Genomic DNA, 25,987 nt, shown 5'->3' on the forward strand with positions numbered 1-25,987 from the left:
AGACAAAAGGAGGAGAAAGCAGGAGGAGAATAGAGACAGCAGGAGGAGAATAGAGACAGCAGGGGGAGAATAGAGACAGCAGGAGGAGAATAGAGACAACAGGAGGAGAATAGAGACAGCAGGAGGAGAATAGAGACACCAGGAGGAGAATAGAGAGGCAGCAGGAGGAGACAGCAGGAGGAGAATAGAGACAGCAGGAGGACAATAGAGACAGCAGGAGGAGAATAGAGACAGCAGGATGAGACAGCAAGAGGAGAATAGAGACAGCAGGAGGACAATAGAGACAGCAGGATGAGAATAGAGACAGCAGGATGAGAATAGAGGCAGCAGGAGGAGACAGCAGGAGGAGAATAGAGACAGCAGGAGGACAATAGAGACAGCAGGAGGAGAATAGAGACAGCAGGATGAGACAGCAGGAGGAGAATAGAGACAGCAGGAGGACAATAGAGACAGCAGGATGAAAATAGAGGCAGCAGGAGGAGACAGCAGGAGGAGAATATAGAGGCAGCAGGAGGAGAATAGAGACAGCAGGAGGAGACAGCATGAGGAGAATAGAGACAGCAGGAGGAGAATAGAGAGGCAGCAGGAGGAGAATAGAGACAGCAGGAGGAGACAGCAGGAGGAGAATAGAGACAGCAGGAGGAGAATAGAGACAGCAGGAGGACAATATAGACAGCAGGAGGAGACAGCAGGAGGAGAATATAGAGGCAGCAGGAGGAGAATAGAGACAGCAGGAGGAGACAGCATGAGGAGAATAGAGACAGCAGGAGGAGAATAGAGAGGCAGCAGGAGGAGAATAGAGACAGCAGGAGGAGACAGCAGGAGGAGAATAAAGACAACAGGAGGAGAATAGAGAGGCAGCAGGAGGAAAATAGAGAAGCAGCAGGAGGAGACAGCAGGAGGAGAATAGAGAGGCAGCGGGAGGAGAATGGAGAGGCAGCAGGAGGTGAATAGAGACAGCAGGAGGAGAATAGAGACAGCAGGAGAATAAAAACAGCAGGAAGAGAATAGAGAGGTAGCAGGAGGAGAATAGAGACAGCAGGAGGAGACAGCAGGAGGAGAATAGAGACAGCAGGAGGAGAATAGAGACAGCAGGAGGAGACAGCAGGAGGAGAATAGAGACAGCAGGAGGACAATAGAGACAACAGGAGGAGACAGCAGGAGGAGAATAAAGACAGCAGGAGGAGACAACAGGAGGAGAATAGAGACAGCAGGAGGAGGCAGCAGGAGGAGATTAGAGACAGCAGGAGGAGACAGCAGGAGGAGAATAGAGACAGCAGGAGGACAATAGAGGCAGCAGGAGGAGACAGCAGGAGGAGAATAGAGACAGCAGGAGGACAATAGAGACAGCAGGAGGACAATAGAGGCAGCAGGAGGAGACAGCAGGAGGAGAATAAAGACAGCAGGAGGAGACAGCAGGAGGAGAATATAGAGGCAGCAGGAGGAGAATAGAGACAGCAGGAGGAGACAGCATGAGGAGAATAGAGACAGCAGGAGGAGACAGCGTGAGGAGAATAGAGACAGCAGGAGGAGACAGCGTGAGGAGAATAGAGACAGCAGGAGGAGACAGCGTGAGGAGAATAGAGACAGCAGGAGGAGACAGCAGGAGGAGAATAAAGACAGCAGGAGGAGAATAGAGAGAGCAGGAAGAGGAGAATATAGACAGCAGGAGGAAAATAGAGAGGCAGTAGGAAGAGACAGCAGGAGGAGAATAGAGAGGCAGCAGGAGGAGAATGGAGAGGCAGCAGGAGGAGAATGGAGAGGCAGCAGGAGGAGAATTGAGAGAAAGCAGGAGGAGAATAGAGAGGCAGCAGGAGGAGAATGGAGAGGCAGCAGGAGGTAAATAGAGACAGCAGGAGGAGAATAGAGACAGCAGGAGGAGAATAGAGAGGCAGCAGGAGGAGACAGCAGGAGGAGACAGCAGGAGGAGACAGCAGGAGGAGACAGCAGGAGGAGAATAGAGACAGCAAGAGGAGAATAGAAAAAGCAGGAGGAAAATAGAGAGGCAGCAGGAGGAGACAGCAGGAGGAGAATAGAGACAGCAAGAGGAGAATAGAAAAAGCAGGAGGAAAATAGAGAGGCAGCAGGAGGAGACAGCAGGAGGAGAATAGAGAGGCAGCAGGAGGAGAATGGAGAGGCAGCAGGAGGTAAATAGAGACAGCAGGAGGAGAAAAGAGACAGCAGGAGGAGAATAGAGACAACAGGAGGAGAATAGAGAGGCAGCAGGAGGAGACAGCAGGAGGAGAATATAGAGGCAGCAGGAAGAGAATAGAGACAGCAGGAGGAGACAGCATGAGGAGAATAGAGACAGCAGGAGGAGACAGCGTGAGGAGAATAGAGACAGCAGGAGGAGACAGCGTGAGGAGAATAGAGACAGCAGGAGGAGACAGCGTGAAGAGAATAGAGACAGCAGGAGGAGACAGCGTGAGGAGAATAGAGACAGCAGGAGGAGACAGCGTGAGGAGAATAGAGACAGCAGGAGGAGAATGAGGAGACAGCAGGAGGAGAATAAAGACAGCAGGAGGAGAATAGAGAGAGCAGGAAGAGGAGAATATAGACAGCAGGAGGAAAATAGAGAGACAGTAGGAAGAGACAGCAGGAGGAGAATAGAGAGGCAGCAGGAGGAGAATGGAGAGGCAGCAGGAGGAGAATGGAGAGGCAGCAGGAGGAGAATGGAGAGGCAGCAGGAGGAGAATTGAGAGAAAGCAGGAGGAGAATAGAGAGGCAGCAGGAGGAGAATGGAGAGGCAGCAGGAGGTAAATAGAGACAGCAGGAGGAGAATAGAGACAGCAGGAGGAGAATATAGAGGCAGCAGGAGGAGACAGCAGGAGGAGACAGCAGGAGGAGACAGCAGGAGGAGACAGCAGGAGGAGACAGCAGGAGGAGAATAGAGACAGCAAGAGGAGAATAGAAAAAGCAGGAGGAAAATAGAGAGGCAGCAGGAGGAGACAGCAGGAGGAGAATAGAGAGGAGGCAGGAGGAGAATCGAGAGGCAGCAGGAGGTTAATAGAGACAGCAGGAGGAGAAAAGAGACAGCAGGAGGAGAATAGAGACAACAGGAGGAGAATAGAGAGGCAGCAGGAGGAGACAGCAGGAGGAGACAGCAGGAGGAGAATAGAGACAGCAGGAGGAGAATAAAGAAAGCAGGAGGAGAATAGAGAGGCAGCAGGAGGAGACAGCAGGAGGAGAATAGAGAGGCAGCAGGAGGAGAATAGAGAGGCAGCAGGAGGTAAATAGAGACAGCAGGAGGAAAATAGAGACAGCAGGAGGAGAATAGAGACAGCAGGAGGAGAATAGAAAAAACAGGAGGAGAATAGAGAGGCAGCAGGAGGAGAATAGAGACAGCAGGAGGAGAATAGAAACAGCAGGAGGAAAATAGAGAGGCAGCAGGAGGAGACAGCAGGAGGAGACAGCAGGAAGAGAATAGAGACAGCAGGAGGACAATAGAGGCAGCAGGAGGAGACAGCAGGAGGAGAATAGAGACAGCAGGAAGAGACAGCAGGAGGAGAATAGAGACAGGAGGAGGTGACAGCAGGAGGAAAATAGAGACAGCAGGAGGAGACAGCAGGAGGAGAATAGAGAGGCAGCAGGAGGAGAATAGAGACAGCAGGAGGAGACAGCATGAGGAGAATAGAGAGGCAGCAGGAGGAGAATAGAGAGAGCAGGAGGAGACAGCAGGAGGAGAATAGAGACAGCAGGAGGAGACAGCAGGAGGAAAATAGAGACAGCAGGAGGAGACAGCAGGATGAGAATAGAGACAGCAGGAGGAGAATAGAGAGAGCAGGAGGAGAATAGAGACAGCAGGAGGAGACAGCAGGATGAGAATAGAGAGGCAGCAGGAGGAGAAAAGAGACAGCAGGAGGAGAATAGAAAGGCAGCAGGAGGAGACAGCGTGAGGAGAATAGAGACAGCAGGAGGAGACAGCATGAGGAGAATAGAAAACAGCAGGAGGAGACTGCAGGAGGAGAATAAAGACAGCAGGAGGAGACAGCAGGAGAATAGAGACAACAGGAGGACAATAGAGACAGCAGGAGGAGACAGCAGGAGGAGAATAAAGACAGCAGGAGGAGACAGCAGGAGGAGAATATAGAGGCAGCAGGAGGAGAATAGAGACAGCAGGAGGAGACAGCATGAGGAGAATAGAGACAGCAGGAGGAGACAGCATGAGGAGAATAGAGACAGCAGGAGGAGACAGCGTGAGGAGAATAGAGACAGCAGGAGGAGACAGCGTGAGGAGAATAGAGACAGCAGGAGGAGACAGCGTGAGGAGAATAGAGACAGCAGGAGGAGACAGCGTGAGGAGAATAGAGACAGCAGGAGGAGACAGCAGGAGGAGAATAAAGACAGCAGGAGGAGAATAGAGAGAGCAGGAAGAGGAGAATATAGACAGCAGGAGGAAAATAGAGAGGCAGCAGGAGGAGACAGCAGGAGGAGAATAGAGAGGCAGCAGGAGGAGAATGGAGAGGCAGCAGGAGGAGAATGGAGAGGCAGCAGGAGGAGAATGGAGAGGCAGCAGGAGGAGAATAGAGAGACAGCAAGAGGAGAATAGAGACAGCAGGAAGAGAATAGAGAGGCAGCAGGAGGAGACAGCAGGAGGAGACAGCAGGAGGAGAATAGAGACAGCAGGAGGAGAATAGAAAAAGCAGGAGGAAAATAGAGAGGCAGCAGGAGGAGACAGCAGGAGGAGAATAGAGAGGCAGCAGGAGGAGAATGGAGAGGCAGCAGGAGGTAAATAGAGACAGCAGGAGGAAAATAGAGACAGCAGGAGGAGAATAGAGACAGCAGGAGGAGAATATAGACAACAGGAGGAGAATAGAGAGGCAGCAGGAGGAGACAGCAGGAGGAGACAGCAGGAGGAGAATAGAGAAAGCAGGAGGAGAATAGAGAAAGCAGGAGGAGAATAGAGAGGCAGCAGGAGGAGACAGCAGGAGGAGAATAGAGAGGCAGCAGGAGGAGAATGGAGAGGCAGCAGGAGGTAAATAGAGACAGCAGGAGGAAAATAGAGACAGCAGGAGGAGAATAGAGACAGCAGGAGGAGAATAGAAACAACAGGAGGAGAATAGAGAGGCAGCAGGAGGAGAATAGAGACAGCAGGAGGAGAATAGAAACAGCAGGAGGAAAATAGAGAGGCAGCAGGAGGAAACAGCAGGAGGAGACAACAGGAGGAGAATAGAGACAGCAGGAGGACAATAGAGGCAGCAGGAGGAGACAGCAGGAGGAGAATAGAGACAGCAGGAAGAGACAGCAGGAGGAGAATAGAGACAGGAGGAGGTGACAGCAGGAGGAAAATAGAGACAGCAGGAAGAGACAGCAGGAGGAGAATAGAGACAGCAGGAGGAGACAGCAGGAGGAGAATAGAGAGGCAGCAGGAGGAGAATAGAGACAGCAGGAGGAGACAGCATGAGGAGAATAGAGAGGCAGCAGGAGGAGAATAGAGAGAGCAGGAGGAGACAGCAGGAGGAGAATAGAGACAGCAGGAGGAGACAGCAGGAGGAAAATAGAGACAGCAGGAGGAGACAGCAGGAGGAGAATAGAGACAGCAAGAGGAGAATAGAAAAAGCAGGAGGAAAATAGAGAGGCAGCAGGAGGAGACAGCAGGAGGAGAATAGAGAGGCAGCAGGAGGAGAATGGAGAGGCAGCAGGAGGTAAATAGAGACAGCAGGAGGAGAATAGAGAGGCAGCAGGAGGAGACAGCAGGAGGAGAATATAGAGGCAGCAGGAGGAGAATAGAGACAGCAGGAGGAGACAGCATGAGGAGAATAGAGACAGCAGGAGGAGACAGCGTGAGGAGAATAGAGACAGCAGGAGGAGACAGCGTGAGGAGAATAGAGACAGCAGGAGGAGACAGCGTGAGGAGAATAGAGACAGCAGGAGGAGACAGCGTGAGGAGAATAGAGACAGCAGGAGGAGACAGCGTGAGGAGAATAGAGACAGCAGGAGGAGACAGCGTGAGGAGAAAAGAGACAGCGTGAGGAGAATAGAGACAGCAGGAGGAGACAGCAGGAGGAGAATAAAGACAGCAGGAGGAGAATAGAGAGAGCAGGAAGAGGAGAATATAGACAGCAGGAGGAAAATAGAGAGACAGTAGGAAGAGACAGCAGGAGGAGAATAGAGAGGCAGCAGGAGGAGAATGGAGAGGCAGCAGGAGGAGAATGGAGAGGCAGCAGGAGGAGAATTGAGAGAAAGCAGGAGGAGAATAGAGAGGCAGCAGGAGGAGAATGGAGAGGCAGCAGGAGGTAAATAGAGACAGCAGGAGGAGAATAGAGACAGCAGGAGGAGAATAGAGAGGCAGCAGGAGGAGACAGCAGGAGGAGACAGCAGGAGGAGACAGCAGGAGGAGACAGCAGGAGGAGAATAGAGACAGCAAGAGGAGAATAGAAAAAGCAGGAGGAAAATAGAGAGGCAGCAGGAGGAGACAGCAGGAGGAGAATAGAGAGGCAGCAGGAGGAGAATGGAGAGGCAGCAGGAGGTAAATAGAGACAGCAGGAGGAGAAAAGAGACAGCAGGAGGAGAATAGAGACAACAGGAGGAGAATAGAGAGGCAGCAGGAGGAGACAGCAGGAGGAGACAGCAGGAGGAGAATAGAGACAGCAGGAGGAGAATAGAGAAAGCAGGAGGAGAATAGAGAGGCAGCAGGAGGAGACAGCAGGAGGAGAATAGAGAGGCAGCAGGAGGAGAATAGAGAGGCAGCAGGAGGTAAATAGAGACAGCAGGAGGAAAATAGAGACAGCAGGAGGAGAATAGAGACAGCAGGAGGAGAATAGAAAAAACAGGAGGAGAATAGAGAGGCAGCAGGAGGAGAATAGAGACAGCAGGAGGAGAATAGAAACAGCAGGAGGAAAATAGAGAGGCAGCAGGAGGAGACAGCAGGAGGAGACAGCAGGAGGAGAATAGAGACAGCAGGAGGACAATAGAGGCAGCAGGAGGAGACAGCAGGAGGAGAATAGAGACAGCAGGAAGAGACAGCAGGAGGAGAATAGAGACAGGAGGAGGTGACAGCAGGAGGAAAATAGAGACAGCAGGAGGAGACAGCAGGAGGAGAATAGAGAGGCAGCAGGAGGAGAATAGAGACAGCAGGAGGAGACAGCATGAGGAGAATAGAGAGGCAGCAGGAGGAGAATAGAGAGAGCAGGAGGAGACAGCAGGAGGAGAATAGAGACAGCAGGAGGAGACAGCAGGAGGAAAATAGAGACAGCAGGAGGAGACAGCAGGATGAGAATAGAGACAGCAGGAGGAGAATAGAGAGAGCAGGAGGAGAATAGAGACAGCAGGAGGAGACAGCAGGATGAGAATAGAGAGGCAGCAGGAGGAGAAAAGAGACAGCAGGAGGAGAATAGAAAGGCAGCAGGAGGAGACAGCGTGAGGAGAATAGAGACAGCAGGAGGAGACAGCATGAGGAGAATAGAAAACAGCAGGAGGAGACTGCAGGAGGAGAATAAAGACAGCAGGAGGAGACAGCAGGAGGAGAATAGAGACAACAGGAAGACAATAGAGACAGCAGGAGGAGACAGCAGGAGGAGAATAAAGACAGCAGGAGGAGACAGCAGGAGGAGAATATAGAGGCAGCAGGAGGAGAATAGAGACAGCAGGAGGAGACAGCATGAGGAGAATAGAGACAGCAGGAGGAGACAGCATGAGGAGAATAGAGACAGCAGGAGGAGACAGCGTGAGGAGAATAGAGACAGCAGGAGGAGACAGCGTGAGGAGAATAGAGACAGCAGGAGGAGACAGCGTGAGGAGAATAGAGACAGCAGGAGGAGACAGCGTGAGGAGAATAGAGACAGCAGGAGGAGACAGCAGGAGGAGAATAAAGACAGCAGGAGGAGAATAGAGAGAGCAGGAAGAGGAGAATATAGACAGCAGGAGGAAAATAGAGAGGCAGCAGGAGGAGACAGCAGGAGGAGAATAGAGAGGCAGCAGGAGGAGAATGGAGAGGCAGCAGGAGGAGAATGGAGAGGCAGCAGGAGGAGAATGGAGAGGCAGCAGGAGGAGAATGGAGAGGCAGCAGGAGGAGAATAGAGAGACAGCAGGAGGAGAATAGAGACAGCAGGAAGAGAATAGAGAGGCAGCAGGAGGAGACAGCAGGAGGAGACAGCAGGAAGAGACAGCAGGAGGAGAATAGAGACAGCAGGAGGAGAATAGAAAAAGCAGGAGGAAAATAGAGAGGCAGCAGGAGGAGACAGCAGGAGGAGAATAGAGAGGCAGCAGGAGGAGAATGGAGAGGCAGCAGGAGGTAAATAGAGACAGCAGGAGGAAAATAGAGACAACAGGAGGAGAATAGAGAGGCAGCAGGAGGAGACAGCAGGAGGAGACAGCAGGAGGAGAATAGAGAAAGCAGGAGGAGAATAGAGAAAGCAGGAGGAGAATAGAGAGGCAGCAGGAGGAGACAGCAGGAGGAGAATAGAGAGGCAGCAGGAGGACAATGGAGAGGCAGCAGGAGGTAAATAGAGACAGCAGGAGGAAAATAGAGACAGCAGGAGGAGAATAGAGACAGCAGGAGGAGAATAGAGACAGCAGGAGGAGAATAGAAACAACAGGAGGAGAATAGAGAGGCAGCAGGAGGAGAATAGAGACAGCAGGAGGAGAATAGAAACAGCAGGAGGAAAATAGAGAGGCAGCAGGAGGAAACAGCAGGAGGAGACAACAGGAGGAGAATAGAGACAGCAGGAGGACAATAGAGGCAGCAGGAGGAGACAGCAGGAGGAGAATAGAGACAGCAGGAAGAGACAGCAGGAGGAGAATAGAGACAGGAGGAGGTGACAGCAGGAGGAAAATAGAGACAGCAGGAGGAGACAGCAGGAGGAGAATAGAGACAGCAGGAGGAGACAGCAGGAGGAGAATAGAGAGGCAGCAGGAGGAGAATAGAGACAGCAGGAGGAGACAGCATGAGGAGAATAGAGAGGCAGCAGGAGGAGAATAGAGAGAGCAGGAGGAGACAGCAGGAGGAGAATAGAGACAGCAGGAGGAGACAGCAGGAGGAAAATAGAGACAGCAGGAGGAGACATCAGGAGGAGAATAGAGACAGCAGGAGGAGAATAGAGAGAGCAGGAGGAGAATATAAACAGCAGGAGGAGACAGCAGGAGGAGAATAGAGAGGCAGCAGGAGGAGAAAAGAGACAGCAGGAGGAGAATAGAAAGGCAGCAGGAGGAGACAGCAGGAGGATAATAGAGAGGCAGCAGGAGGAGAATGGAGAGGCAGCAGGAGGAGAATAGAAACAGCAGGAGGAGAATAGAGAGGCAGCATGAGGAGGGCAGCAGGAGGAGAATGGAGAGGCAGCAGGAGGAGAATGGAGAGGCACCAGGAGGAGACAGCAGGAGGAGAATAGAGACAGCAGGAGGATAAAAGAGAGAGCAGGAGGAGACAGCAGGAGGAGAATAGAGACAGCAGGAAGAGACAGCAGGAGAAGAATAAAAAAGCAGGAGGAGAATAGAGAGAGCAGGAGGAGACAGCAGGAGGAGAACAGAGACAGCAGGAGGAGAATAGAGAGAGCAGGAGGAGACAGCAGGAGGAGAATAGAGAGGCAGCAGGAGGAGACAGCAGGAGGAGACAGCAGAAGGAGGCAGCAGGAGGAAACAGCAGGAGGAGAATAGATGGGCAGCAGGAGGAGAATAAAGAGGCAATAGGAGGAGACAGCAGGAGGAGACAGCAAGAAGAGAATAGAGAGGCAGCAGGAGGAGACAGCAGGAGGAGAATGGAGAGGCAGCAAGATGAGACAGCAGAAGGAGGCAGAAGGGGGAGACAGCAGGAGGAGAATAGAGAGGCAATAGGAGGAGACAGCAGGAGGAGACAGCAGAAGGAGGCAGCAGAAGGAGGCAGCAGAAGGAGGCAGCAGGAGGAGACAGCAGGAGGAGAATAACGAGACAGCAGGAGGAGACAGCAGGAGGAGAATAGAGAGGCAATAGGAGGAGACAGCAGTAGGAGACAGCAAGAGGAGAATAGAGAGACAATAGGAGGAGACAGCAGGAGGAGACAGCAAGAGGAGAATAGAGAGACAGCAGGAGGAGACAGCAGGAGGAGAATAGAGAGGCAGCAGGAGGAGACAGCAAGAAGAGAATAGAGAGGCAGCAGGAGGAGACAGCAGGAGGAGAATAGAGAGGCAGCAGGAGGAGACAGCAGGAGGAGAATAGAGAGGCAATAGGAGGAGACAGCAGGAGGAGAATAGAGAGGCAGCAGGAGGAGACAGCAGGAGGAGACAGCAGAAGGAGAATAAAGAGAGAGCAGGAGGAGACAGCAGGAGGAGAATAGAGAGGCAATAGGAGGAGACAGCAGGAGGAGACAGCAGAAGGAGAACAGATGGGCAGCAGGAGGAGAATAAAGAGACAGCAGGAGGAGAATCGAGAGGCAATAGGAGGAGACAGCAGGAGGAGACAGCAAGAGGAGAATAGAGAGACAGCAGGAGGAGACAGCAGGAGGAGAATGGAGAGGAAGCAGGAGGAGAATAGAGAAGCAGCAGGAGGAGACAGCAGGAGGAGAATAGAGAGGCAGCAGGAGGAGACAGCAGGAGGAGACAGCAGAAGGAGGCAGCAGGAGGAGACAGCAGGAGGAGAATAAAGAGGCAGCAGGAGGAGACAGCAGAAGGAAAATAGATGGGCAGCAGGAGAATAGATGGGCAGCAGGAGGAGAATAAAGAGACAGCAGGAGGAGAATAGAGAGGCAATAGGAGGAGACAGCAGGAGGAGACAGCAAGAGGAGAATAGAGAGACAGCAGGAGGAGAATAGAGAGGCAGCAGGAGGAGACAGCAAGAAGAGAATAGAGAGGCAGCAGGAGGAGACAGCAGGAGGAGAATAGAGAGGCAGCAGGAGGAGACAGCAGGAGGAGAATGGAGAGGCAGCAGGAGGAGAATGGAGAGGCAGCAGGAGGAGACAGCAGAAGGAGGCAGCAGGGGGAGACAGCAGGAGGAGAATAGAGAGGCAATAGGAGGAGACGGCAGGAGGAGACAGCAGGAGGAGAATAGAGGGGCAGCAGGAGGAGAGAGCAGGAGGAGAATAGAGAAGCAGCAGGAGGAGACAGCAGGAGGAGAATAGAGAGGCAGCAGGAGGAGACAGCAGGAGGAGACAGCAGAAGGAGGCAGCAGGAGGAGACAGCAGGAGGAGACAGCAGGAGGAGAATAAAGAGGCAGCAGGAGGAGACAGCAGGAGGAGAATAGAGAGGCAATAGGAGGAGACAGCAGGAGGAGACAGCAGGAGGAGAATAGAGAGGCAATAGGAGGAGACAGCAGGAGGAGACAGCAGAAGGAGAATAGAGGGACAGCAGGAGGAGAATAAAGAGACAGCAAGAGGAGAATAGAGAGGCAATAGGAGGAGACAGCAGAAGGAGAATAGATGGGCAGCAGGAGGAGAATAAAGAGACAGCAGGAGGAGAATAGAGAGGCAATAGGAGGACACAGCAGGAGGAGACAGCAAGAGGAGAATAGAGGGGCAATAGGGGGAGACAGCAGGAGGAGACAGCAGGAGGAGAATAGAGAGGCAGCAGGAGGAGACAGCAGGAGGAGAATGGAGAGGCAGCAGGAGGAGAATAGAAAGGCAGCAGGAGGAGGCAGCAGGAGGAGAATGGAGAGGCACCAGGAGGAGAATGGAGAGGCACCAGGAGGAGACAGCAGGAGGAGAATAGAGAGGCAGCAGGAGGAGGCAGCAGGAGGAGAATGGAGAGGCACCAGGAGGAGAATGGAGAGGCACCAGGAGGAGACAGCAGGAGGAGAATAGAGAGGCAGCAGGAGGAGGCAGCAGGAGGAGAATAGAGAGGCACCAGGAGGAGAATGGAGCGGCAGCAGGAGGAGAATGGAGAGGCACCAGGAGGAGAATGGAGAGGCACCAGGAGGAGACAGCAGGAGGAGAATAGAGAGGCAGCAGGAGGAGGCACCAGGAGGAGAATGGAGAGGCACCAGGAGGAGAATGGAGAGGCACCAGGAGGAGACAGCAGGAGGAGAATAGAGAGGCAGCAGGAGGAGGCAGCAGGAGGAGAATGGAGAGGCACCAGGAGGAGAATGGAGAGGCACCAGGAGGAGACATCAGGAGCAGCCTTTACCCTTTAAAGAAGGCCGCGGAGCTGGAGTTAGCGATGCCCGCCATGACAGCGTCTGGGGCAGAAAGCAGAAGCTGCACATCATGCGCTTGGTTTAAGTCACGTGACCTACACAGGCCGGAAGAAATCCGGTTTGAGCAGCCCCCCCCCCTCCCCCTCGGCGTCTGTCTGTCAACTCCCGCTAACTCGAGTCGTAGCGGTTCAGGGGCTAACTGCTGAATCACAAAGATTCCTGTCCCGCCACGTCACACAATATTTGTTTAAAAGATACAGCGGGAGGGGCGGCAGGGGTTCCTATGCGTTGATTGATAAACCCAAAGATTCGCGGAGGACACTTAGGTTGTGACTGTTTTGCCTGGAGGAAGCTAAAGATGCTAACAAGCCGGTAACGCAGCAACCTTTGGATTGGACCGGAACCACAAATATGACATTCTTTAGAACGGTTGGAACATGAAGCGGTACCTGGTCACTGTGGGTTCTGGTGTCTACATCTCTGCGGACTGAGCGCACTCTGGAAGGGGAGGCAGCTGGAAAACATCTGGGAGAGCTAAAAACGGAAGAGCTCACGTGACGCGACAGCCAGTCCTGACGAATCGAAGTCCGATCAGAGTGACGTCACGGCATTAGCAACAGATTGACTGAGACCAGGCCAGACCTAACAAACAGATGATCGATCGATCGATAGATAGCTAGATATTTTAACATTTACAGTCTTTTATTTTAAAGTCACATAAAAAAAACTTACTTCACAGTAAAATAAACGACACCCCTGCAGAGATACAGGAAAAGGAAAGATATAAACTAGACAAGAATCCTGGGGGGTCGTCAGAGTAAAACAGCTCTCACTGCTTCGCACGGGTGTTTTTCGCAGAGAGTTTTATGCTGGGTGCCTGTCCTGAAACAACCCTGTATTTTTGAGGCACAAGGAGGTCCAAATAGACAGGATTGAAGCCAGGTTTCCTGGGTTACCAGTCCTACACCTATCTAACTGAGGTATCCAGCCACTGTCTGGTCATACAGCCGAATGTTCTACATTATTGCGCTGGTCTAAACACTGGTTGGTAATCGAAAAAATAGAAACTTGGATTGAAGTTGGACACACATTATTCCACTCTTTATCACAACAGCAAGACAGTAGAAAACATCTCTGTCTGTCAAATGACTCTGATGGACATGCCAGGATCTTTATTACATCGGCAATGTTGCCTTTAATTTTAAATAGTTGTTTGTTCATGGGACAAACGGGATAATGCCCTGTGAGGTGTGCATCATCACATATTAATGGACTTTGCAGAAGCAGTCTTCCTCTGCTTCAAATGGTTCACGCCTTATCGTCAATTAACTTCTGTTAATGGACATCTCGTCTCGTCGGGTATCCCTATCCTCATTGATGTCATTCAAAACTGTGATGTTTAAAACATGACATGTGCTTTTCAACAAGTCACATCTGTAAACAAACTGCCCACCTCGAAGACAGAACTAAAGTGTTTAACTTCATAGTCCACTGTCATCTCTTTGGAATACCAGAAAGTGCATCTTTAATTTCAGTTTGATCCTTAAATTTTGCCTGAGAAGACAAACGCTGGGGTTTTTTGTTCCCAACCTTTCGGACGCAGCTCAATGCGCATGCGCGGCAGTTCGGCGCGGAGTTTTCGGTTTGTTTTGACTGCACGGGAGGACCGAACGGGACCGAACGATCAAAGCAGCTAACTGAAGGTAATGCGACCAGCTCTCCGGAGGCGGGGTCAAAGTTCACCATTATTTGACGCGTTTACATGTCTGTGATTTTCTTTAGTAACCAATCTGAGTCGCGTTTCGTGTGTAAAGGAAGGTAACGTTCAATAACCGCCGTGGAATAAACCATTTCGGAATTTTGAATATTTAAACATGTGTCGTGACATCATTAACAATGTTATCCATTACAAAGAGTGTTTTTGGATCATTGGCGGCATAAAGTCAATGATTCAGATCATGTTACTGAGGCTGTGGCTAGCTTGACCGGGTTTGTGGTTTGGTGGATCCACATGAAGGTCTGGATGGTTCCTTCCGGTTCTCCCAGCATTCATTCAGCAGAACGTTTCGCATCTTCTCTGACTCTGTCTGTCCTTCAATCATCTCCACTGCAGCTGAACGTGGATAGATTTCAGGGTAAACAGAACACGTGATGTGGCAGAGGATGTAAATGTTGTTTTCTGAATATCGATCAGTGCTGAACGGTTTTCCGCTCAGACCCGGAGGAAAGTTCCGGTTCCGGTTAATCATTGCACCAAACGGTGTTTCTGCAGCGCGCCGCTCCTCCGGGGGATGGATCATAGAACACGTGACACATCGAGGCGCGTGACGGTTAACTGGACTGTCAACCTTCAGCCGTGGACGAGCTTAAAGACGTGCATGTGCATCTTGACTGCACGTCTGACATGTGGCCTTCATGAGTTTCCAGTTTCCTGTGCTGGTCAACTTTTTCTGACTATTTATTTATTTAAATCGTGAGAAAGCTCTCAGTTGTGACGTAAAAACGGAAATGGGCGGGACCCAAGTCTCCCTGCTCCGCCCCTTTCTGATCATCCACCGTCATACCAATAGATCCCTGAACGTCTTTGTTTTCCTGGTCTGAGCTGGATTCTGGATCAGAACTGGACGGATGGATGGATCTGGTGTTGCTGCCATTTCTGTTGCACCGCTAACGTTAGGTCGGGGGGTTAGGGGGCCGTATGCTAGTGGGAGAGCGGGTAAACAAAGGGATGATGGGATATCAGCGCCATGCCAACAGACCGCCCACAACTCAGTTTCTAATGAACTCCTGCCGCTCTGCAGAAACGATGTCCTAGAAAACGACTCAGGCTTTTGGGTTTGACATAAAAGAGCTTAATTATAAGTAAAAGACCTCCGGAAACACTTTGACGATTGCTGAAAAGATGATGGGAGTGGGACTTTAGATGAACAACTATAAAAAATGCAGCTTTGGCCCCAAAATGCATAAAATGACGTCAAAAGGCAAATCCACGCATGAACTTTCTGAGTGGCTCGTGTGTTCTGGTCCTTCATCCGGTCTTCCTGTCTGTGCACCAGTGGTTCTGGGAGAACCTGACACCATGGGTTTGGAACGGCGGTCCACCACAGGGATCTTTGCTGGGCTTTCCCACCTTAGCTGTTCTGACCCGGTGAGGTCTGGTTCCTGAAACCGTCCACCCGCTCTGCTGGTCCGGCTGTCCAGAAAGCTCAGTTTGCTTTGCTCAGAGGAAGAATTGGTGCTGAAATCACTTCTCATTTATGTGCCGCTCCTCTGATCTCAGGCCAGGCTTCCTCTGCAGACGCTGCTCCACAGCCAGTCTGGTCCTGACACGGACTCTAACTACATTTAGCTCCACACCATCTTATGATAAAGGACCTCAGCAGGTTCTACCAAAAATGAGGATTCACACAAAACATGTTTGGTCCTTTTTCAGGCTCTGCTGAGATACGGGAGGAGATGGAGAGGTTTCCTGTGAAGGCCAAGCTGCTGCTGAAATCCACACAGACTTCAGCAGCAGCATCCAAGATCAAGAACAAGATCCTCAGTCAGTTTGTCTTTGTGCTCCCCAGAGTTTTCTGAAGGATGAGAAGACGGGCTCTCAACTAATGAAACTCCCTGTCCCACCAGATAACTCCTCCTTCTTCAAGGTCTCTCTGAAGACCAACAACAAGGCTTTGGCTCTGGCTCTGCAGGCTCAGAAGGAGAAGAGCAGGCAGCTGGAGATGCAGGTGGTGTACCTGCAGAAGCAGCTGGAAGCTCTGACCTTTGAACTGGCCACTAAAAATTACAAGCACAGAAAACTGGTGAGCAGGTTGTTGGTTTGAGATCTCCCAGAGGTTCTGGCTGTGGTCCTCATCGGGTCGTGTGGTTCCGTTTCAGATGCTCCTCCTGCAGAACCTGCACAGCAGCACTCTGCTGCACCTAGGGATGGCGAAGGACCTGATCTTTGACGGCGTAAGGACGCTGATGTCTGACCCAGTCGTGGTCCAGGCTCATGGAGGTTCTCCTTCATGTTCCTGCTTAGTATGAATCGTCGTAACATTGCATATTTGGAATATTGTAACAGTAAGAGTACATTCAGTCCAATAACGAGGTCAATTTGATTTGATAGTTTTTTTTCAAGCAATCAAAGCAAGAGAAATGCACAAAACAACCCAATCAGCAGTTTTACATTCATACAAAGATCCGGGTCTGGTTCTGGTCTGATCCTGGTCTCGTCCTGTTCTGATCCTGGTCTTGTCCTGGTCTGATCTAGGTCTGGTCCTGGTCTGATCCAAGTTTGGTTCTGTTCTGATCCAGGTCTGGTCCTGGTCTCACCTAGGTCTGGTTCTGTTCTGATCCAGGTCTGGTCCTGGTCTCATTCAGGTCTTGTTCTGGTCTGATCCAGGTCAGGTTCTGTTCTGATCGAGGTCAGGTTCTGTTTCAGGTTCTGTTCCGATCCAGGTCTTGTTCTGGTCTGATCCAGGTCTTGTTCTGGTCTGATCCAGGTCTGGTTCTGGTCTGATCCAGGTCTGGTTCTGGTCTGATCCAGATCTGGTTCTGGTCTGATCCAGGTCTGGTTCTATTCTGATCCATGTCTGGTCCTTGTCAGATCTAGGTCTGGTTCTGGTCTGATCCTGATCTCGTCTTGTTCTGATCCAGGTCTGGTCCTGGTCTGATCCACGTCTTTTTCTGTTCTGATCCAGGACTTGTTCTGGTCTGATCCAGGTCTTGTTCTGTTCTGATCCAGGTCTTGTTCTGGTCTGATCAAGGTCTGGTCCTGGTCTGATCCAGGTCTTGTTCTAGTTTGATCCAGGTCTGGTTCTGTTGTGATCCAGGTATGGTCCTGGTCTGATCCAGGTCATGTTCTGATCTGATCCAGATCATGCCCTGGTCTGATCCAGGTCTGGTTCTCTTCTGATCCAGGTATTGTTCTGGTCTGATCCAGCTCTTATTCTGGTCTGGTCCAGGTCTGGTTCTGTTCAAATCCAGGTCTTGTTCTGGTCTGATTTAGGTCTGGTTCTGTTCTGATCCAGGTCTGGTCCTGGTTTAATCCAGGTCCTGTTCTGATCTGATCCAGGTCTGGTTCTGGTCTGATCCAGGTCTGGTCCTGGTCTGATCCAGGTCTTGTTCTGGTCTGATCCAGGTCTGGTTCTGTTCAGATCCAGGTCTTGTTCTGGTCTGATCCAGGTTTGGTTCTGTTCTGATCCAGGTCTGGTCCTGGTCTGATCCAGATCTGTTTCTTGTCTGATCCAGGTCTGGTCCTGGTCTCATTCAGGTCTTGTTCTGGTCTGATCCAGGTCAGGTTCTGTTCTGATCGAGGTCAGGTTCTGTTTCAGGTTCTGTTCCGATCCAGGTCTTGTTCTGGTCTGATCCAGGTCTTGTTCTGGTCTGATCCAGGTCTGGTTCTGGTCTGATCCAGATCTGGTTCTGGTCTGATCCAGGTCTGGTTCTATTCTGATCCATGTCTGGTCCTTGTCAGATCTAGGTCTGGTTCTGGTCTGATCCTGATCTCGTCTTGTTCTGATCCAGGTCTGGTCCTGGTCTGATCCACGTCTTTTTCTGTTCTGATCCAGGACTTGTTCTGGTCTGATCCAGGTCTTGTTCTGTTCTGATCCAGGTCTTGTTCTGGTCTGATCAAGGTCTGGTCCTGGTCTGATCCAGGTCTTGTTCTAGTTTGATCCAGGTCTGGTTCTGTTGTGATCCAGGTATGGTCCTGGTCTGATCCAGGTCATGTTCTGTTCTGATCCAGATCATGCCCTGGTCTGATCCAGGTCTGGTTCTCTTCTGATCCAGGTATTGTTCTGGTCTGATCCAGCTCTTATTCTGGTCTGGTCCAGGTCTGGTTCTGTTCAAATCCAGGTCTTGTTCTGGTCTGATTTAGGTCTGGTTCTGTTCTGATCCAGGTCTGGTCCTGGTTTAATCCAGGTCCTGTTCTGATCTGATCCAGGTCTGGTTCTGGTCTGATCCAGGTCTGGTCCTGGTCTGATCCAGGTCTTGTTCTGGTCTGATCCAGGTCTGGTTTTGTTCAGATCCAGGTCTTGTTCTGGTCTGATCCAGGTTTGGTTCTGTTCTGATCCAGGTCTGGTCCTGGTCTGATCCAGATCTGTTTCTTGTCTGATCCAGGTCTTGTCCTGGTCTGATCCAGGTCTTGTTCTGGTCTGATCCAGGTCTGGTCCTGGTCTGATCTAGGTCTGGTTCTGGTCTGATCCTGATCTCGTCCTGTTCTGATCCAAGTCTGGTCCTGGTTTGATCCAGGTCTTGTTCTGGTTTGATCCAGGTTTGGTTGTCTTCTGATCCAGGCCTGATTCTGTTCTGATCCAGGTCTGGTCCTGGTCTGATACAGGTCTTGTTGTGTTCTGATCCAGGTCAGGTTCTGTTTCAGGTTCTGTTCCGATCCAGGTCTTGTTCTGGTCTGATCCAGGTCTTGTTCTGGTCTGATCCAGGTCTGGTTCTGGTCTGATCCAGATCTGGTTCTGGTCTGATCCAGGTCTGGTTCTATTCTGATCCATGTCTGGTCCTTGTCAGATCTAGGTCTGGTTCTGGTCTGATCCTGATCTCGTCTTGTTCTGATCCAGGTCTGGTCCTGGTCTGATCCACGTCTTTTTCTGTTCTGATCCAGGTATTGTTCTGGTCTGATCAAGGTCTGGTCCTGGTCTGATCCAGGTCTTGTTCTAGTTTGATCCAGGTCTGGTTCTGTTGTGATCCAGGTATGGTCCTGGTCTGATCCAGGTCATGTTCTGTTCTGATCCAGATCATGCCCTGGTCTGATCCAGGTCTGGTTCTCTTCTGATCCAGGTCTTGTTCTGGTCTGATCCAGGTCTTATTCTGGTCTGGTCCAGGTCTGGTTCTGTTCAGATCCAGGTCTTGTTCTGGTCTGATTTAGGTCTGGTTCTGTTCTGATCCAGGTCTTGTTCTGGTCTGATCCAGGTCTGGTCCTGGTTTAATCCAGGTCCTGTTCTGATCTGATCCAGGTCTGGTTCTGGTCTGATCCAGGTCTGGTCCTGGCCTGATCCAGGTCTTGTTTTGGTCTGATCCAGGTCTGGTTCTGTTCAGATCCAGGTCTTGTTCTGGTCTGATCCAGGTCTGGTTCTGTTCTGATCCAGGTCTGGTCCTGGTCTGATCCAGATCTGTTTCTTGTCTGATCCAGGTCTTGTTCTGGTCTGATCCAGGTCTTGTTCTGGTCTGATCCAGGTCTGGTCCTGGTCTGATCTAGGTCTGGTCCTGGTCTGATCCTGATCTCGTCCTGTTCTGATCCAGGTCTGGTCCTGGTCTGATCCAGGTCTTGTTCTGGTTTGATCCAGGTTTGGTTGTCTTCTGATCCAGGCCTGATTCTGTTCTGATCCAGGTCTGGTCCTGGTCTGATACAGGTCTTGTTGTGTACTGATCCAGGTCTGGCCCAAGTCTGATCCAGGTCTGGTCCTGGTGTGATCCAGGTCTGGTCCTGGTCTGATCTAGGTCTGGTTCTGGTCTGATCCTGATCTCGTCCTGTTCTGATCCAGGTCTGGTCCTGGTCTGATCCAGGTCTTGTTCTGGTTTGATCCAGGTTTGGTTGTCTTCTGATCCAGGCCTGATTCTGTTCTGATCCAGGTCTGGTCCTGGTCTGATACAGGTCTTGTTGTGTTCTGATCCAGGTCAGGTTCTGTTTCAGGTTCTGTTCCGATACAGGTCTTGTTCTGGTCTGATCCAGGTCTGGTTCTGGTCTGATCCAGATCTGGTTCTGGTCTGATCCAGGTCTGGTTCTATTCTGATCCATGTCTGGTCCTTGTCAGATCTAGGTCTGGTTCTGGTCTGATCCTGATCTCGTCTTTTTCTGATCCAGGTCTGGTCCTGGTCTGATCCACGTCTTTTTCTGTTCTGATCCAGGTCTTGTTCTGGTCTGATCAAGGTCTGGTCCTGGTCTGATCCAGGTCTTGTTCTAGTTTGATCCAGGTCTGGTTCTGTTGTGATCCAGGTATGGTCCTGGTCTGATCCAGGTCATGTTCTGTTCTGATCCAGATCATGCCCTGGTCTGATCCAGGTCTGGTTCTCTTCTGATCCAGGTCTTGTTCTGGTCTGATCCAGGTCTTATTCTGGTCTGGTCCAGGTCTGGTTCTGTTCAGATCCAGGTCTTGTTCTGGTCTGATTTAGGTCTGGTTCTGTTCTGATCCAGGTCTTGTTCTGGTCTGATCCAGGTCTGGTCCTGGTTTAATCCAGGTCCTGTTCTGATCTGATCCAGGTCTGGTTCTGGTCTGATCCAGGTCTGGTCCTGGTCTGATCCAGGTCTTGTTCTGGTCTGATCCAGGTCTGGTTCTGTTCAGATCCAGGTCTTGTTCTGGTCTGATCCAGGTCTGGTTCTGTTCTGATCCAGGTCTGGTCCTGGTCTGATCCAGATCTGTTTCTTGTCTGATCCAGGTCTTGTTCTGGTCTGATCCAGGTCTGGTTCTGTTCTGATCCAGGTCTGGTCCTGGTCTGATCCAGATCTGTTTCTTGTCTGATCCAGGTCTTGTTCTTGTCTGATCCAGGTCTTGTTCTGGTCTGATCCAGGTCTGGTCCTGGTCTGATCTAGGTCTGGTCCTGGTCTGATCCTGATCTCGTCCTGTTCTGATCCAGGTCTGGTCCTGGTCTGATCCAGGTCTTGTTCTGGTTTGATCCAGGTTTGGTTGTCTTCTGATCCAGGCCTGATTCTGTTCTGATCCAGGTCTTGTTCTGGTCTGATCAAGGTCTGGTCCTGGTCTGATCCAGGTCTTGTTCTAGTTTGATCCAGGTCTGGTTCTGTTGTGATCCAGGTATGGTCGTGGTCTGATCCAGGTCTTGTTCTGTTCTGATCCAGGTCTTGTTCTGGTCTGATCAAGGTTTGGTCCTGGTCTGATCCAGGTCTTGTTCTAGTTTGATCCAGGTCTGGTTCTGTTGTGATCCAGGTATGGTCGTGGTCTGATCCAGGTCTTGTTCTGTTCTGATCCAGGTCAGGTTCTGTTCTGATCCAGGTCTGGTCCTGGTCTGATCAAGGTCTGGTCCTGGTCTGATCCAGGTCTTGTTCTAGTTTGATCCAGGTCTGGTTCTGTTGTGATCCAGGTATGGTCGTGGTCTGATCCAGGTCTTGTTCTGTTCTGATCCAGGTCAGGTTCTGTTCTGATCCAGTTCATGCCCTGGTCTGATCCAGGTCTGGTTTTCTTCTGATCCAGGTCTTGTTCTGGTCTGATCCAGGTCTGGTTCTGTTCTGATCCAGGTTTGGTCCTGGTCTGATCCAGGTCTTGTTCTGTTCTGATCCAGATCATGCCCTGGTCTGATCCAGGTCTGGTTCTCTTCTGATCCAGGTCTTGTTCTGGTCTGATCCAGGTCTTATTCTGGTCTGATCCAGGTCTGGTTCTGTTCAGATCCAGGTCTTGTTCTGGTCTGATCCAGGTCTGGTTCTGTTCTGATCCAGGTCTTGTTCTGGTCAGATCCAGGTCTGGTCCTGGTTTAATCCAGGTTCTGTTCTGGTCTGATCCAGGTCTGGTTCTGGTCTGATCCAGTTCTGGTCCTGGTCTGATCCAGGTCTTCCGATCCAGGTGTTGTTCTGGTCTGATCCATGTCTGGTTCTGTTCAGATCCAGGTCTTGTTCTGGTCTGATCCAGGTCTGGTCTTGTTCTGATCCAAGTCTGGTCCTGGTCTGATCCAGATCTGTTTCTTGTCTGATCCAGGTCTTGTTCTGGTCTGATCCAGGTCTGGTTCTGGTCTGATCTAGGTCTGGTCCTGGTCTGATCCTGATCTCGTCCTGTTCTGATCCAGGTCTGGTCCTGGTCTGATCCAGGTCTTGTTCTGGTTTGATCCAGGTTTGGTTTTCTTCTGATCCAGGCCTGATTCTGTTCTGATCCAGGTCTGGTCCTGGTCTGATACAGGTCTTGTTGTGTTCTGATCCAGGTCTGGCCCAAGTCTGATCCAGGTCTGGTCCTGGTGTGATCCAGGTCTGGTTCTGTTCGATCCAGGTCTGGCCCAAGTCTGAACCAGGTCTGGTCCTGGTCTGATCCAGGTCTTGTTGTGTTCTGATCCAGGTCTGGCCCAAGTCTGATCCAGGTCTGGTCCTGGTCTGATCCAGGTCTTGTTCTGTTCTAAACCAGGTCTGGCCCAAGTCTGGACCAGGTCTGGTTCTGGTCTGATCCAGGTCTTGTTCTGGTCTAATCCAGATCTGGTTCTGTTCTGATCCACGTCTGGTCCTGGTCTGATCCAGGTCTCGTCCTGTTCTGATCCTGGTCTTGTCCTGGTCTGATCTAGGTCTGGTCCTGGTCTGATCCAAGTTTGGTTCTGTTCTGATCCAGGTCTGGTCCTGGTCTCACCTAGGTCTGGTTCTGTTCTGATCCAGGTCTGGTCCTGGTCTCATTCAGGTCTTGTTCTGGTCTGATCCAGGTCAGGTTCTGTTCTGATCGAGGTCAAGTTCTGTTCTGATCCAGGCCTGCTTCTGGTCTGATCCAGTTCTGGTCCTGGTCTGATCCAGGTCTTCTGATCCAGGTATGGTTCTGTTCCGATCCAGGTCTTGTTCTGGTCTGGTTCTGGTTTGATCCAGATCTGGTTCTGGTCTTATCCAGGTCTGGTTCTATTATGATCCATGTCTGGTCCCTGTCAGAGCTAGGTCTGGTTCTGGTCTGATCCTGATCTGGTTCTGTTCTGATCCAGGTCTGGTCTTGGTCTGATCCAGGTCTTGTTCTGTTCTGATCCAGGTCTTGTTCTGGTCTGATCAAGGTCTGGTCCTGGTCTGATCCAGGTCTTGTTCTAGTTTGATCCAGGTCTGGTTCTGTTGTGATCCAGGTATGGTCGTGGTCTGATCCAGGTCTTGTTCTGTTCTGATCCAGGTCTTGTTCTGGTCTGATCAAGGTCTGGTCCTGGTCTGATCCAGGTCTTGTTCTAGTTTGATCCAGGTCTGGTTCTGTTGTGATCCAGGTATGGTCGTGGTCTGATCCAGGTCTTGTTCTGTTCTGATCCAGGTCAGGTTCTGTTCTGATCCAGGTCTGGTCCTGGTCTGATCAAGGTCTGGTCCTGGTCTGATCCAGGTTTTGTTCTAGTTTGATCCAGGTCTGGTTCTGTTGTGATCCAGGTATGGTCGTGGTCTGATCCAGGTCTTGTTCTTTTCTGATCCAGGTCAGGTTCTGTTCTGATCCAGATCATGCCCTGGTCTGATCCAGGTCTGGTTCTCTTCTGATCCAGGTCTTGTTCTAGTCTGATCCAGGTCTGGTTCTGTTCTGATCCAGGTTTGGTCCTGGTCTGATCCAGGTCTTGTTCTGTTCTGATCCAGATCATGCCCTGGTCTGATCCAGGTCTGGTTCTCTTCTGATCCAGGTCTTGTTCTGGTCTGATCCAGGTCTTATTCTGGTCTGATCCAGGTCTGGTTCTGGTCTGATCCAGGTCTGGTTCTGTTCTGATCCAGGTCTTGTTCTGGTCTGATCCAGGTCTGGTCCTGGTTTAATCCAGGTTCTGTTCTGGTCTGATCCAGGTCTGGTTCTGGTCTGATCCAGTTCTGGTCCTGGTCTGATCCAGGTCTTCCGATCCAGGTGTTGTTCTGGTCTGATCCATGTCTGGTTCTGTTCAGATCCAGGTCTTGTTCTGGTCTGGTCTTGTTCTGATCCAAGTCTGGTCCTGGTCTGATCCAGATCTGTTTCTTGTCTGATCCAGGTCTTGTTCTGGTCTGATCCAGGTCTGGTCCTGGTCTGATCTAGGTCTGGTTCTGGTCTGATCCTGATCTCGTCCTGTTCTGATCCAGGTCTGGTCCTGGTCTGATCCAGGTCTTGTTCTGGTTTGATCCAGGTTTGGTTCTGTTCTGATCCAGGCCTGATTCTGTTCTGATCCAGGTCTGGTCCTGGTCTGATCCAGGTCTTGTTGTGTTCTGATCCAGGTCTGGCCCAATTCTGATCCAGGTCTGGTCCTGGTCTGATCCAGGTCTTGTTCTGTTCTGATCAAGGTCTGGCCCAAGTCTGAACCAGGTCTGGTCCTGGTCTGATCCAGGTCTTGTTGTTTTCTGATCCAGGTCTGGCCCAAGTCTGAACCAGGTCTGGTCCTGGTCTGATCCAGGTCTTGTTGTGTTCTGATCCAGGTCTGGCCCAAGTCTGATCCAGGTCTGGTCCTGGTCTGATCCAGGTCTTGTTCTGTTCTGATCCAGGTCTGGCCCAAGTCTGGACCAGGTCTGGTCCTGGTCTGATCCAGGTCTTGTTCTGGTCTGATCCAGATCTGGTTCTGTTCTGATCCACGTCTGGTCCTGGTCTGATCCAGGTCTCGTCCTGTTCCTATCCTGGTCTGATCTAGGTCTGGTCCTGGTCTGATCCAGGTTTGGTTCTGTTCTGATCCAGGTCTGGTCCTGGTCTCACCCAGGTCTGGTTCTGTTCTGATCCAGGTCTGGTCCTGGTCTCATTCAGGTCTTGTTCTGGTCTAATCCAGGTCAGGTTTAGTTCTGATCCAGGTCTGGTCCTGGTATCATTCAGGTCTTGTTCTGGTCTAATCCAGGTCAGGTTCTGTTCTGATCGAGGTCAGGTTCTGTTCTGATCCAGGCCTGGTTCTGGTCTGATCCAGGCCTGGTTCTGGTCTGATCCAGGTATGGTCCTGGTCTGATCCAGGTCTTCTGATCCAGGTATGGTTCTGTTCCGATCCAGGTCTTGTTCTGGTCCGATCCAGGTTTTGTTCTAGTCTGATCCAGGTCTGGTTCTGGTCTGATCCAGATCTGGTTCTGGTCTTATCCAGGTCTGGTTCTATTATGATCCATGTCTGGTCCTTGTCAGATCCAGGTCTTGTTCTGTTCTGATCCAGGTCAGGTTCTGTTCTGATCCAGGTCAGGTCTTGATCTGATCCACGTCTTTTTCTGTTCTGATCCAGGACTTGTTCTGGTCTGATCCAGGTCTTGTTCTGTTCTGATCCAGGTCTTGTTCTGGTCTGATCAAGGTCTGGTCCTGGTCTGATCCAGGTCTTGTTCTAGTTTGATCCAGGTCTGGTTCTGTTGTGATCCAGGTATGGTCGTGGTCTGATCCTGGTCTTGTTCTGTTCTGATCCAGGTCAGGTTCTGTTCTGATCCAGGTCTGGTCCTGGTGTGATCCAGGTCTGGTCCTGGTCTGATCCAGGTCTGGCCCAAGTCTGGACCAGGTCTGGTCCTGGTCTGATCCAGGTCTCGTCCTGTTCTGTTCCTGGTCTTGTCCTGGTCTGATCTAGGTCTGGTCCTGTTCTGATCCAGGTCTGGTCCTGGTCTCACCTAGGTCTGGTTCTGTTCTGATCCAGGTCTTGTTCTGTTCTGATCCAGGTCAGGTTCTGTTCTGATCCAGGTCTGGTCCTGGTGTGATCCAGGTCTTGTTCTGTTCTGATCCAGATCATGCCCTGGTCTGATCCAGGTCTGGTTCTCTTCTGATCCAGGTCTTGTTCTGGTCTGATCCAGGTCTGGTTCTGTTCTGATCCAGGTCTTGTTCTGGTCTGATCCAGGTCTGGTTCTGTTCTGATCCAGGTCTTGTTCTGTTCTGATCCAGGTCTGGCCCAAGTCTGGACCAGGTCTGGTCCTGGTCTGATCCAGGTCTTGTTCTGGTCTGATCCAGATCTGGTTCTGTTCTGATCCACGTCTGGTCCTGGTCTGATCCAGGTCTCGTCCTGTTCCTATCCTGGTCTGATCTAGGTCTGGTCCTGGTCTGATCCAGGTTTGGTTCTGTTCTGATCCAGGTCTGGTCCTGGTCTCACCCAGGTCTGGTTCTGTTCTGATCCAGGTCTGGTCCTGGTCTCATTCAGGTCTTGTTCTGGTCTAATCCAGGTCAGGTTTAGTTCTGATCCAGGTCTGGTCCTGGTATCATCCAGGTCTTGTTCTGGTCTAATCCAGGTCAGGTTCTGTTCTGATCGAGGTCAGGTTCTGTTCTGATCCAGGCCTGGTTCTGGTCTGATCCAGGCCTGGTTCTGGTCTGATCCAGGTATGGTCCTGGTCTGATCCAGGTCTTCTGATCCAGGTATGGTTCTGTTCCGATCCAGGTCTTGTTCTGGTCCGATCCAGGTTTTGTTC

General features: G+C 51.1%; 2 protein-coding genes across 10 annotated transcripts in view; one reads left to right on the forward strand and one right to left on the reverse strand.

Moving 5' to 3' along the window:
* pikfyve (phosphoinositide kinase, FYVE-type zinc finger containing) overlaps positions 1-12,594 on the reverse strand; it is a 40,455-nt gene extending 27,861 nt beyond the window's left edge. For 4 of the 7 annotated variants that reach the window (XM_023951010.1, XM_023951009.1, XM_023951005.1 and 1 more), the window contains exons 1-2: positions 12,486-12,593; positions 12,027-12,078 (exon numbers count right to left, since the gene is read on the reverse strand). In XM_023951010.1, the coding sequence (XP_023806778.1) occupies positions 12,027-12,070 (44 nt within the window). In that variant the 5' untranslated portion in view covers positions 12,071-12,078; positions 12,486-12,593. Of the gene's footprint in view, positions 1-12,026; positions 12,079-12,485 lie in introns of all 7 variants that reach the window. The other 3 variants (XM_023951006.1, XM_023951004.1, XM_023951007.1) reach the window with 2 other exon arrangements.
* A 123-nt stretch (positions 12,595-12,717) lies between these two features.
* LOC101165452 (shugoshin 2) overlaps positions 12,718-25,987 on the forward strand; it is a 40,666-nt gene continuing 27,396 nt past the window's right edge. For all 3 annotated transcript variants that reach the window (XM_023951020.1, XM_023951021.1, XM_023951022.1), the window contains exons 1-4: positions 12,718-13,739; positions 15,470-15,580; positions 15,664-15,839; positions 15,916-15,990. In XM_023951020.1, coding sequence (XP_023806788.1) covers positions 15,493-15,580; positions 15,664-15,839; positions 15,916-15,990 — 339 coding nt within the window. In that variant the 5' untranslated portion in view covers positions 12,718-13,739; positions 15,470-15,492. The remainder of the gene's footprint in view (positions 13,740-15,469; positions 15,581-15,663; positions 15,840-15,915; positions 15,991-25,987) is intronic.

The sequence above is a fragment of the Oryzias latipes genome, chromosome 21, assembly GCF_002234675.1.
Source record: "Oryzias latipes chromosome 21, ASM223467v1".
NCBI classification, from domain to species: Eukaryota; Metazoa; Chordata; class Actinopteri; order Beloniformes; family Adrianichthyidae; genus Oryzias; species Oryzias latipes.